The 13,019-nt window shown below is 44.3% G+C and overlaps 1 protein-coding gene across 1 annotated transcript in view; it reads right to left on the bottom strand.

Moving 5' to 3' along the window:
* Nucleotides 1–12,375: 12,375 nt before the first annotated feature.
* rps5 (ribosomal protein S5) overlaps nucleotides 12,376–13,019 on the bottom strand; it is a 13,254-nt gene continuing 12,610 nt past the window's right edge. The window contains exon 5 of the mRNA XM_048616945.1: nucleotides 12,376–12,495. Within this exon, the coding sequence (XP_048472902.1) occupies nucleotides 12,427–12,495 (69 nt within the window). The 3' untranslated portion in view covers nucleotides 12,376–12,426. The remainder of the gene's footprint in view (nucleotides 12,496–13,019) is intronic.

Below are 13,019 nucleotides of genomic sequence, written 5' to 3'. Positions count from 1 at the left end.
TTTGTTTGCCTATCTCCACGATGCCAATATGCATTCATATAGCGCCCCATGAGCTCGCAGACCATCCGAAGGCAATTTCACAGGTGACCTAGTCAGGCAGTGTCTGGTCAGCGAGGCAGGAAAAGAGATGGTGGGGCAGGTAACCAACAGAACCCCTGGGATGGGTGGGAATGTGGAGGTGAGGCCTCAATCAGATTCGCATTGGACTTATTGAATATCATCAAGGGGCAGAGTGGCCCACACCAGTTCCGAATTCATATGTGACCAAAAACTTCTTCAAAGTGGTGGGGTTGGTGGGACCTCTTACAGGATGAGAAATTGCATGGTTTTAGGATAAGGTCTTCCAGGGATTTGGACTTAAATGGTGGAGCCTGAAAAGCACAAAGAGCCAGAAATGGAAGGTGTGCAGTGATCTCCAAGTTCTGCGGGGCTGGACAAAGTGAGAAAGATTGGGAAGAGGTAAGATTGCTGGGGGCAGATTAAAACAAAAACATAAAACCAATATATGAGGCACTGCCATATCCCAGGAACAAGCCCAGTGAGTGAGTGGGATTTCAAACGCATTAAGATAAAACCAACCATGTTTTGGATGAGCTATAGTTAAGGGATGGGAGAGAATAGCCGTAGCCAAATCTGGAGATTAGAAAGTCATAGATGAGGGTTTCAGAGGTGGAGGAGCTGGAACAGGTTTGGCACTAGGCAGCGTTATGGAGTTTGGAAGTGGCTGCTCTGACGAGAGAGGATATGGGACCTGGAAGCTGAACTGAGAATATATAACCATTTAAATGATTCAATGAGCCTCAAACACAAGTGCCCATATAGGAAACTCCTCAAGATATGGACTCCTCAGCTGCTTCAGGAAACCTAACCTCAAAGCCAAAGACACAATTTGTGAGTCGGTGCACACAGGACATTGACAGGAGTTGCTTTCTGGCCACAACCTGGTTTGTTCGATTTTTTATTTGTTTCTCCGTAGTCTCTGACACATGGCACTGAGCTTCCATACACCTCCTGCCCACCCAGAATCAGGGAATGTTTCCAGACCTGCTTCGTGACCACCTGGTGAATCTCTCCATGAAGGGATGGGGGTGTCATGTTCTACTTGCCGTGAGCAGGCAACTGAGCCATTCCAAACCAGAAAGGTCAGCAGACTGTTCTGGGTCGGCAGCTCAGCCTGGGCAAGTGAAACCAGAGCACTTTCCTTGGACCTGGGAAGCCTTGCATTAGGGGCAGATAAGCAGCAGCTAGACACAAGTCAGGAGTGCGATGGAATACTCCCCGCTTGACTGGATGGATGCAGCTCCAACAACACTCAAGAAGCTTGACACCATCCAGGACAAAGCAGCCCATCTGACTGGCATCATATCCACAAGTGTCCACTCCCTGCCACACCGACACTCAGTAGGAGCAGTGTTTACTGTCTTCAAGATGCACAGCAGAAATTCACCAAAGATCCTTAGACAGCACATTCCAACCCACAACCACTTCCATCTTGAAGGATATGGGTAGCAGATACATGGGAACACCAAGTTCCCCACAAAGCCACACACCGTCGTGACTTGGAAATATGTCACAGTTCCTTCACTGTCACTAGGTCAAAATCCTAAAGGCGTTGCAGGTCAACTCACAGCAGGTGGTCTGCAGCGGTTCAAGAAGGCAGCTCACCACCACCTTCTCAAGACCAACTAGCCCACCCAGCCAGCAACGCCCACATCCCACAAATGAATAAAAACAAATCCTGCCCCTGTTCTCAGTCTAGTGGCTAAACTTTATTGTGGGATGAGTCCAAACTCAGCAGTGACGTTCCTTCACACTTCCATCCCCAAGAACCCCTTCCACTCAGTGTACCCTCCACCACCAATCTGTCTGTTGCCTAACTCAACCAGGTCTATGGGGGTGGGAGGGCAGTAAATTTGCAACTGAAGGAAACCTGTGGATCTCAGTGACAGGTATATTTTCCCTCAGACAAGAGGGCAGGAGCATTTGGTCTGACTTTGTAAATGGCTGCCAGAAATCATTACTCAACCCAATTCTTAAAAGATACAGATCAAAGGGAAAGCAGAGGTGGGCACACACATAGCAGGGACAAAAGCAAGAGGACCACCGGACACTGGGTGAAGTATATTTACAGCTCACACAAGGTAGACCCAGCCCAGAGTGAGACAACAAGGTGCAGGGCTGGATGAACACAGCAGGCCAAGCAGCATCATAGGAGCAGAGAGGCTGACGTTTCGGGCACAGGTCTAGGCCTGCACCTTGTTGTCTCGGATTCTCCAGCATCTGCAGTTCCTACTATCTCTGATTCAACTCCAGCCCAGAGTGAAGTGCTTTTTGTTCACAATATATGTTTGGCCCAGGCAAGTATTCCATATGCAAAGCGTAGCCTTAACTGGGAAAGGTAGACCTAACCCCAGTTCCACACTGGTCTCCCACTCCCCTTAGTTTATTATGCAGCCGTTGTGTGCACTTTGCATGTTGCATATAATACAATAACCTTTGGTATGCTCTCTATTATATATTTATATTTCTCAGTGATACTTTGTTTTATTGATTTCTTTTCGATATGAACTTTTTAAAGATGGAAGGTTCTCCAATCCTTGTCAGTCTTCTCTCTCTACAGAAAACTGGTTTCCTTTGCAAAATGAGCCATCGATGTTTTCAAATATTAAACAAAGGTTTGATTAATCAAAACCTGGTACAGTTCCTCTGTGAATGTATGCTCTGACAGTCAAAACAGACACTTTTACAAGACTGGTCTAAACTTCACAAAAGATAATTCTCAGTCTCGATTTTCCCTCCCCAGTTTGAGAAACAACATTATGTCACATAGCTTACAAAAAGAAATACACGGTACACAATTTGTGAGTTGCAAAACTCTCCTGGTGTTTCAGTTATTTTATATTTAGTGTTTCAGTTATAGCTGTCAGACTACTATTTCAGTTTAGTGACCCTAAGAAGAAAACATGTGGTCTCTCACACATGAGACCAATGGTGGTAGCATAGAATGTTTGGGCCAGGGGACCATTCACAAAATGAGGTCATGTGATGAAACCTTCAGAAGTACATTCGACCAAAGATGGCAACACTGATGCATACTTCCGATCAGCCATTAGACTGTGTGCTCACAATGGTGTTAAATCTATGATTAGTTGAAAGGATTGTTGTGTCAAAGCTACCTCCATACAGACCATCAGGTGTTCAATGTCAAAACCAATCTAATATGGTAGAATCCTGGGGGCCCATGTGACACATTAGTGGTTTTTTAAAAGTTTAATTAACAGGATCAGGCCATCACTCACTAGGCCAGCATCTTTTGCCCATCCCTAATTGCCCAGAGGGCAGTTCAGAGTCAACTACATTGCTGTGGGCCTGGAGTCACGTGTACACCAGATCAGGTTAGGATGGCAATTTCTTTCCTAAAGGACATTAGTGAACCACTTGGGCTTTTCCAGCAATCAACAATAAATTTGTGGTCACCATTAGATTCTTAATTCCAGATTTTTCATTGAATCTAAATTTCTCCACCTGCTGTGGCATGTTTCGAACCCAGGTCCATAGGATGTTACCTGGACCTTTAGATTAATAGTCTAGCAATATTGCCACTGGGCTATCATCTACCAATTTTTGACCCTATCTCTGAGCCAGAAGGCCCAGATTCAGGTCCTACCTGCTTCAGAGGTGACAATAAGACCATAAGACATAGGAGCAGAAATTAGGCCATTCAGCCCATCAAATGTGCCAGCCATTCAATCATGGCTGATAAATTTCTCAACCCCATTCTCCCGCTTTTTCCCCATAACCTTTGATCCCGTTGACAATCAAGAACCTATCTATCTCTATCTTAAATGTACTCAATGACCTGGCCTCCACAGCCTTCTGAAGCAGTGAGTTCCATAGATTCACCACTCTCTGGCTGAAGAAGTTTCTCCTTATCTCCGTTCTAAAAGGTCTTCCCTTTACTCTAAGGCTGTGCCCTCGGGTCCTAGTCTCTGCTACCAATAGAAGCACCTTCCCAACATCCAGTCTGTCCAGGCCATTCAGTATTCTGAGAGTTTCAATTAGATCCCCCCTCATCCTTCTAAACTCCATCGAGCATAGACCCAGAGTCCTCATATGATATGCTGTTCATTCCTGGGACCATTCTCATGAACCTCCTCTGAACCCGCTCCATTCCGTCCTGAGGTGTATCATGAACATGTCTGAACAGACTGATCAGAAAATATACAAGGTACAATCTTGGGGGATTGTGTAGCACAGTGGCAGTACCTCAGAGTCAGAAGGTTCAGGTCCCACCTACTCCTGAGATGTATTACCTCTCTGAGCAGGTTGATGGAAATCACACACTCAAAGGTGAAATATTTTGCTCGACTATGAGGAAAGACCAAGCCAATGAGACTAATCTCTTTCCAAGAGGTAGCATAGACACAACAGAATGAACCATTCACCCTGACTCCACATCTCTGCATTCTGGACCTGGCCACTAATACTGAAACCAGGTTTTTATCTCTGGATCACTTCAAACTGAGTTCAAACAATTCATTACCATTTCTCAGCACATTCTCCAAATTCTTCCTGTAATGTGATCAACCCCCTCCCCCCCCCCCCCACCCCCCTTCCAAGGTAAAGACAGATTTGTACATTCTGCTGTTCCCTGGGTCCCTCTTAGCTGAATACCTGCGCTAACTGGAACAACCAGGTCTGGCTGATGGCAGAGACAGTCAATAATTTCCTGCAAGGAAATAAAGCAAGAAGCTGTTTGGCAGGATATTGTTCATTCCATTGGAGTCGGAGACAAAATCAGTGATCTAGTTTCAATAACAGTGCGGTTCTTCCTTGTAAATGTAAGGAGCTATAAAGGATGTAACAGTAGCAGACAGCAAGTGGCTACCCTCTCACACAATGGGCACTAACCCCTTCATCCTAGTTCCCGATAAACATTGGCCCACAATGTGATGGAGCAGAATCCTGCAACTTACAAGGAGGTATGGGGAAAGACAGGGTGGACCTGATGATGTTGAAGGGTTGAGAAAGACACACTGGAGATGGGAATCAAGTGAATGGAAGTGTCGAGTCATCTACAGAAAGAGAAATGGAGTGAGGGAAAGATTGGATTAAGGGAACAAAGGAGAGAAAAGGGAACAGTAGGAAAAAGAAACGAAATCTCTAACAACAATTTAATGCCTTCACAGTTCAAACTGGGCCAACGCGTTTGATGGGGATTCCCCATAACTCTAAAATAAAAGACCTTTGCACAGTCCTAACTTTCAGCAGCAGGTTTGATGGACAGAGTGCAATTGCAACAACTTTTTGAAGTTTATGCATTGAGGCTTCTGTGGTGCAATGGCAGCATCCCTACCTCTAAGTCAGGAGGCCCAGGTTTGGGTCCCACCTGGCCATAAGTGTGCTATAACATCTCTGAACAGGTTGATTAGGAAAATGTCTACAACTTATGCGTTTGAAGAACTTCTGCCATTTTCATGAGTCTAATGGGCCAGCAACGTAAATAATCTGTCAACCTGTGACTCACAAGTTGCCTGACATCAAGCACGTTAATATTGATGACTGTCATCAATCTACTATGCTAGAAATATGGTGTTCAACTCAATTGTTATTCTTAATACTGATAAGATTACCAAACTAGGAATCCACTCAGTTCCCCCATGCCACTATCCCCCAAAAACACACAGATACCCCTTGGCCAAAAGGTCTGCCCTAATACTCCTGGGAGGCAAATTTTATTCTTTCATGGGTTATGTGCATCCATGGCTTTGTTATCCCATTTTGTGGATAGTCACGATCAGGATGGAAAGGCCAAAAGTCACATAGTGACATCCTGCCTAGCCCTCCTCAGTTTACTAATCATACTCTGGTCTCCTGCTCCTGTATTATTGAATCTCTACATTGTGGACGCCATTTGATCCATCAAATCCACAACAACCCTCCAAACAGCATCCCACCCAGAACCTCCCCCATCCCCCCCCACCCTATCCCTTTAACCCTGCATTTCCCACAGCTAATGCACCAAGCCTGTACATCCCTGGATACTACGGGCAATTTTCAATGGCCAACCGACTTAACTGTGAGATGGAACTTTGGACCGTGGGAAAAAACTGGAGCACCCAGAGGAAACACACACAGACACAGGCAGAATGTGCAAACTCCACACAGTCACCTGAGGTTGGAATTGAACCCAGGTCCCTGATGCTAACAAGATGTGGAGCTGACACAGCAGGCCAGGCAGCATCAGATGAGCAGAAAAGCTGACATTTCAGGTCTTCTGAAGAAGGGTCCAGACCCAAAATGTCAGCTTTCCTGCTCCTCTGATGGTGCCTGGCCTGCTGTGTTCCTCCAGCTCCATACCTTGTTATCTCAGACTCCAGCATCAGCAGTTCCTACTACTGAACCACAGTACTGCCGCAAGTTGCACTAGTGCAAACGGAGAGCACGCAGAAAAGATAAACCCAGGTTCACAGTCCATATGTCTGTGGAAAGCTATTCAGGAGCTGAGATAAAGTGCTGTTTCCTCTTTCTGGTGAAGAAAGATCTCACCAAAGTTATGCCAGTTACTTTATGGCAAATAAACCAAATCAATACAATTACCCTTGAACTGGGTGGTTTGTTGGGGCCATTTCATATCTGTATGCAAGACAAAGGAAGGACAACAGAACTCTTCCCTAAAGAAAATTTAGTGAACAAGATTATCTTTACTACAATCAACGATACTGTTTTTTTTAATCACTAAGACAACATTTATTGCTCATTGCTGTGGGTTTAGGGTTACACGGAGGCCAGACCAGGTAAGGATGGCACTTTCCTTCCCAAAAGGATGTCAGTGAACCAGATGGGTTTTTCCTGACGATCACCAATAGTTTCACTGTCATCATTAGACTATTTTCTTCCCCCCCCAGCTTATTATTGAATTGCCATGGCTGGATTCAAAGCCATGTCCCTAGCCAGGGGTCTCTGGATTAATAGTCTAGCATAAATACCACTAGGCCGCTACCAATCCAGTATTTATTACATAACTCTAGTAGACCTTGAGGAGATGGTGGCAAATCACCACCTTGAAGCACTGCTATTCATTTGGTGTAGGTATTCACACAATACCATTAGGTTCCAGGATTTTGACGCTGAAGGAACAATGACACATTTCCAAGTCAGGATGATGACTGGCTTGGAGTGGCACTTCCATCTGGTAGTGTTTCCATGTATCTGCTGCCCTTGTCCTTCCAGATGGTAGTAGTCATGAGTTTGCAAGGTGCTAACTAAGGAGCCTTGGTGAATTTCTGCACTGCACCTAACATCAATACAAAACAGCTAGACTATTGTTTCTCACCCCTTTGCTGCATGTGTGAGCACAGAACAGCAGGAGAGGTTAGAAGGAACGACAGGGCTGCCAGTCTCAACTTGCCAACCCGATGACATTGAACAATTGAAAGACATGCTGGAGAACTGAATAGAGTAAATGCAGTCAAATCAGTTATAGAAAAAGAAAGAGAAAAGGAGGAGTGTGGGAAAGGTTGGATTAAGGAACTCAATCAATAAAAAGGAAAAGGAAGGAAAAATAAATAACGTACTGCCTGCAGGAATGAGTGCCCACAGTTTAAGCTGTTCCCACTCTGGGCAAGTAAGGTTGAAGGGTATTCCACATAACTCTAAAAGGTAAGGTCCTTGCACAGTTTATTGATCAGTCCCAATTCTCAGCAGCAAATTTAATGGACAATCAGAGCACAATTGCAGCAACCCTTTGAAAATCATGTGTTCAAAGGCTGCACGCCATTTTCATGAGTCTAATGGGCTAGCAGCATAAGTAATCCATAAACTTGCGACCAATCGTGAATTCAAGAGGTATCCATCTCACACGTTGTTGGACATCATACACATTAATTATGATAAGCTACTTGGCCAAAAACATTGGTGCCCGACTCAATTTGCTATTCTCAACAGTGACAAAATTACCAAACTAGCTCTCGACTCTATCATGTCACTTCCGCGTTCCCCATCAAGGCACTTCCAGATTTGTGACCGTTACATTAAAATAGTTGTCCATCTCCATCTTAAATTTTAAACTGGTTCTAGTCTGTCAGAACAGGAAACATCCTTTCCATGCCTATCCTGTCAAGTCCTCTCAGGATTAATGCGGCTCAATTCTTCTAAACCTCAATGGATACAGGACCAACCTGTTCAACCTTGCCTAAGAAGACAGGAGCAACCTGGTTGGAGCTCAAGTGTTTGCATTCTCAAGTCGTGCCGTAGTTGGTACATTTCCACTTGCGCAGCATGTGTCAGATCCATGACACCAAAAAAAAAAGGATTTCTAAGATCAGCACTGACAAGTAAACAAAAACCATCCAAGCCCATACTCTGGCTTCACTGGTATGCAATGAGACATGTTTAAAAATATAAATTTCCATTCATGTGTTCTGCCCCTCCTTCAAAAGAGACAGAACTAAACCAGCTGCATTCTAGCCCTGTAGGATAATAAAGTCACAGATCACTGCATGACTGGAGGGGAAAATATCAGCAGATAGCAGAAATCTTCAAATGGTTGTAAGATATTTGGAGTAAACCTGCTTCCCCATTCTGACCAACTTGCTAACAGGTGGGGAGCGGGGTGAAGCAAGGTAGTGGTGGTGGCACAGGTTAAACCTTTTAGGTCTTAGACTTCATCCAAAGGATTTAGGATGGGGTTGAGTGGAGTGGGATTGAGGAGAGAAGATTTCCAAATCCTGGCTTCTCTTTCCTACAAGTAACCAATTGTGTATGAACAGAAATTAGTTATTTAGCTCCTCATGCCCACTTAGTTGCTTAACCACAAGCTGCTCCAAGTTCTGTAGCTCTCGATGCCATTTCTCCACCAAAAATCCACTAATCTGTAGTTTTGTCTCAACAGTCGGCAAACAATTGCCAGCAGGGGCACTTTCATCTACATTTCCTCTCCCCTTCATATGGGAGAATGTCAGCTCTTAACAGCCAAACACTAACTCTCATATGGTCGTCAACAGCCCCATGCCAAAGGAAATAGTTTCTATCCATCTGATTGGATCCTTCAGTCAACTAAAAATCTTAACGACGGAGTGGGGTAGATTAAAAAAAAAAGACGGTGGCATAGTGCCAATGTCGCCAGACAAAGAAATCCAGAATAATCAGGCTAATTCCTAAAAGGAAAGCTCAAATTTCATCACTGAAGCTGGTGGAATTTAAATTCACTTAGTAAAGCTGGACCTGAAAGCTAGTGTCCATCACTAAACTATCACTGACTGTTGCTTAAAGAAGTGATCTGATTCACTGATGTCGCTATGGCGGAGTGGGGGGGGCAGGGTGTGGAATCTGCCATTTCTAGTTGGTCTGGCCCTACGTGAGCCTCCAGATCTACAGCAATGCAGATGACTCTTAAATGGTCAAACAAGATAGTCAGTTCAAGGGGCAATTAGAGATGGCCAACAATGGCTAGCAGAACTCATCCCTCAAAAAGAATACAAAATGTAATCAGATCACGGTTTTGTTTTCATACAATCCCTACAGTGTGGACACAGGCCCTTCAGCCCAACAAGTCCACACCGATCCATGGAGCATCCCACCCAGACCCAGCCCCCTATAACCCACCTAATCTACACATCCCTGAACACTATGGGCAAATTAACGTGGCCAATCTACCTAACCCTGCACACCTTTGGATTGTGGGAGGAAACTGGAGCACCTGGAAGAAACCCACGCAAACACAGGGAGAATGTGCAAACTCCACACAGACAGTTGCTTGAAGGTGGAATCAAACCCAGGTCCCTGGTGCTGTGAGGCTGCAGTGCTAACCAATGAGCCACCCAACAAGATCTGTGCAATCATATTTTAACTCTGACTAGCAACACTACTGCAAAAACAGCATTAAGCCCCAGCTATCTCAGCAGTCAACAAGTGGGCCAGCTCTATTATATGGCAGAGAGACCGTTCTGACTTGTGCCGGGGCTCTCAAGTTATTGAATTAACCTCTTTTGCTTCTCTCTCTTCCCCACAGTCCTGCAAATTTATTCCAAAGTATTTATTCCACTCCCATCTCGTAGTTACTAGAAAGCATTCACCACTCTTTCAGGTAAATCACAACTCACTTTAAAAAAAATTCTCGTATCATTAAATATCATAACACGTGAGCACACAGAATAAAAAAGGGAGAACTGGCAGGATTTCTCCTGGGCAGGGCCTTGTTGTGACCAAGTGATGTAAATCAACAGATATTTAAAGCACTCCACCCATCAGAACTAGCCAACACTAACATCAGAGACAAGTGTCCCTTCAATACACCAGAGTCTGCAGCTACACAGCAATCTTAAAGTGAAACGCACAACACAATAAACAGGCCACGTAGAGCAATGAAAATTTATGCCAATCATAGCATCAGCAAATTAATTGCATCAGGTTTAAGTTAGCCTTGCATATTCGCAAAGATTTAGGTCGGCAGAGTTAAAAGCCACAGAGATCAGGAGGACCACATCATTGACCTGCTGTTGTGTCTGACCAAGAATAGTTTAAGGTGCTAATCCATGTAGTGGGTTATTACAGATGACAGTCCGTCCCTTTTCCACAGTTACACCTCTTCCCAGCTTTCCACCGACACGCTGGAGGCTGCAACGAAGAGACACTGCAGGTGCTGGCCCAGTTGTTTATTTATCATAGAATCTGTACAGTGTACAACAGGCCATTCGGCCCATCAAATTCATACCAACCCTCCAAAGAGCATCTCATCCAGACCCAGACCCCCTACCCTATCCCTGTAGCCCTCTATTTCTCATGGCCAATCCACCTGTCCTGCACATTCCAGGACACTATGGGCAATTTAGCATGGCCAATTCACCTAATCTACACATCTTTGGATTGTGGGAGGAAACCAGAGCACCCAGAGGAAACCCACGCAGACACAGAGGATGCGCAAACCCCACACAGACAGTTGCCCGAGGGTGGAATCAAACCCAGGTCCCTGGTGCTGCAAGGCAGCAGTGCTAACCACCATGCTGCCCTACTGTTACTGAGATTAGTATACTCAAACATAAAGCACATCCTGATAAAATCAGGCAGGTTACTACAAACATTTAGAATAGACAAATTTCACTTTTAGTGTTGCCTGTAGATCAGCTCAACCAATTGGTTATTATAAATCTTCCTGCTGATTGCTTTTGATGGTTTAGAATACGTGATGCATACAAATACTAGCAAACTATAAAAAGAGGGAAAGGTAAAAACAAGATGCAGTACTTGGGAGATGTCCTCATTTTGCTAACAAAGAAATGCAAGACATCATCGACTTACACCACACACTCAGGTAATGCATTACAGATCCTAAACATTTACAGCTTAAAGGTTTTCCCCTAGTCTCCCTGTAACTTTTTGCAATGTGCTGTACATTTACACTTGCCCATAGTGGACTTGTCTGCTCTGAAATTATTCCCATCATAAGGTTTCATCCCATTTGATCCCTTACATGTTGGGGACAGCCTGTGTGAGAGTGTAAAGCAGCAGACTAGAAGATCCTTTCTCCTACAGAAAGGTGCACGATCTGGATTGTATGGGAGCAAGTGTGAACTATGACAGAAAGCTGCGTCCATTTTTCTGAGAATTTGATGCGACAGCAAACTAGGAGGGGCAGTCAAGCAGTTCAGTAAATACACGGTAAGTTTGATAAGTATCAAAATACATGACACATTCAGGTTATTATTTAAAAATGGTGTTTGGCAAGAGAGGAATGTTAGCCAGAACATTCAATAAACTCACTGCCCTTTTCAACAAATGCCTCAGCACATTTTGCTTTATCAAATAACTGTATTGAAACATTACAGCACAGGAAGCAGCCATTCTACACATACTGGTTCTCTGCAAGAGCAACTTGCCTTTTCTCAATTGAATCTGCCTCCACCCACACTTGGCATTGCATTCCCAACTGTAACCACCTGCTGGACAACAAAAAAATGCTTTTCCTTGTGTCACCACTGCTTCTTTTGCTTACAGTAAGCAAAGCAGCAAAACTGTCCATATCCAGCATACAACAAATGGTCAGATAAACTGCTTTTGTGATGTGCATTGACCAGAACACCAGGGATAACTCCCCCAGTCTTTTCCAAAATATGGTGCCATGGTGGCTTTCATGTACATCTAACAAGCTTTTACCCAAAGGGCAGCCCTCTCCCTGAAGAGGAACATCAGTCTAGATCTTTCTGCTCAAGCTCTAGATTAAGACCTGAACTTAGAATCTCACAAGGTGAGAACTAAGCCACTACTGATATGCAACCAAAGTGACAGTACTGCAGCCAAAACATAGGACGCCCATTTCCCCTCCATCCCTTGTCAATGTTTTGAACTGTTGTCTTATGAAGAATGTGGGAGTCAAGGTTATCTTTTGAATAGCTTTATTAGAGAATGCAGATGGCAGACATTACAAAACTAACGGTTAGACTTGGCCACACGCTCCAGCTCATCCTTCTTCTTAATGGCATAAGAGTTGGACGAACCCTGCAAACAATAAAAGATAATCGTTAATAACCACAGCATTGCTGGCACAGACTGGATACACCTCCTGCAGCCATGCTTTTTTTTTGAAAAGCTCTAAATCCTACCTATGCATTCCCTGAAGTTGACCTTGCTGGATACCCAAAAACTCGAATATAGAAATGCCAGGATTATTTAAATAAAGACATTGCCGCGGCATCAAATTCTCAGAAAAATGGACGCAGCTTTCTGTCATAGTTCACACTTGCTCCCATACAATCCAGATCGTGCACCTTTCTGTAGGAGAAAGGATCTTCTAGTCTGCTGCTTTACACTCTCACACGGCTCTCCCCAACATGCAAGGGATCAAATGGGATGAAACCCCATGATGGGAATAATTTCAGAGCAGACAAGTCCATCATGGGCAAGTGTGAAACTAGGAAGGCCACTGAAGCAACTGGCTCCAAATCTCGATGAAAGTAATAAACTAGGAGGGGCAGCCAAGCAGTTCAGTAAATACACGGTAAGTTTGATAAGTATCAAAATAC

The sequence above is a fragment of the Rhincodon typus genome, chromosome 35 (genome assembly GCF_021869965.1).
Source record: "Rhincodon typus isolate 14 chromosome 35, sRhiTyp1.1, whole genome shotgun sequence".
Taxonomy (NCBI): domain Eukaryota; kingdom Metazoa; phylum Chordata; class Chondrichthyes; order Orectolobiformes; family Rhincodontidae; genus Rhincodon; species Rhincodon typus.
The sequence above is the reverse complement of the archived record's forward strand: the minus strand, read 5'-3'. Positions and strand labels throughout refer to the sequence as shown.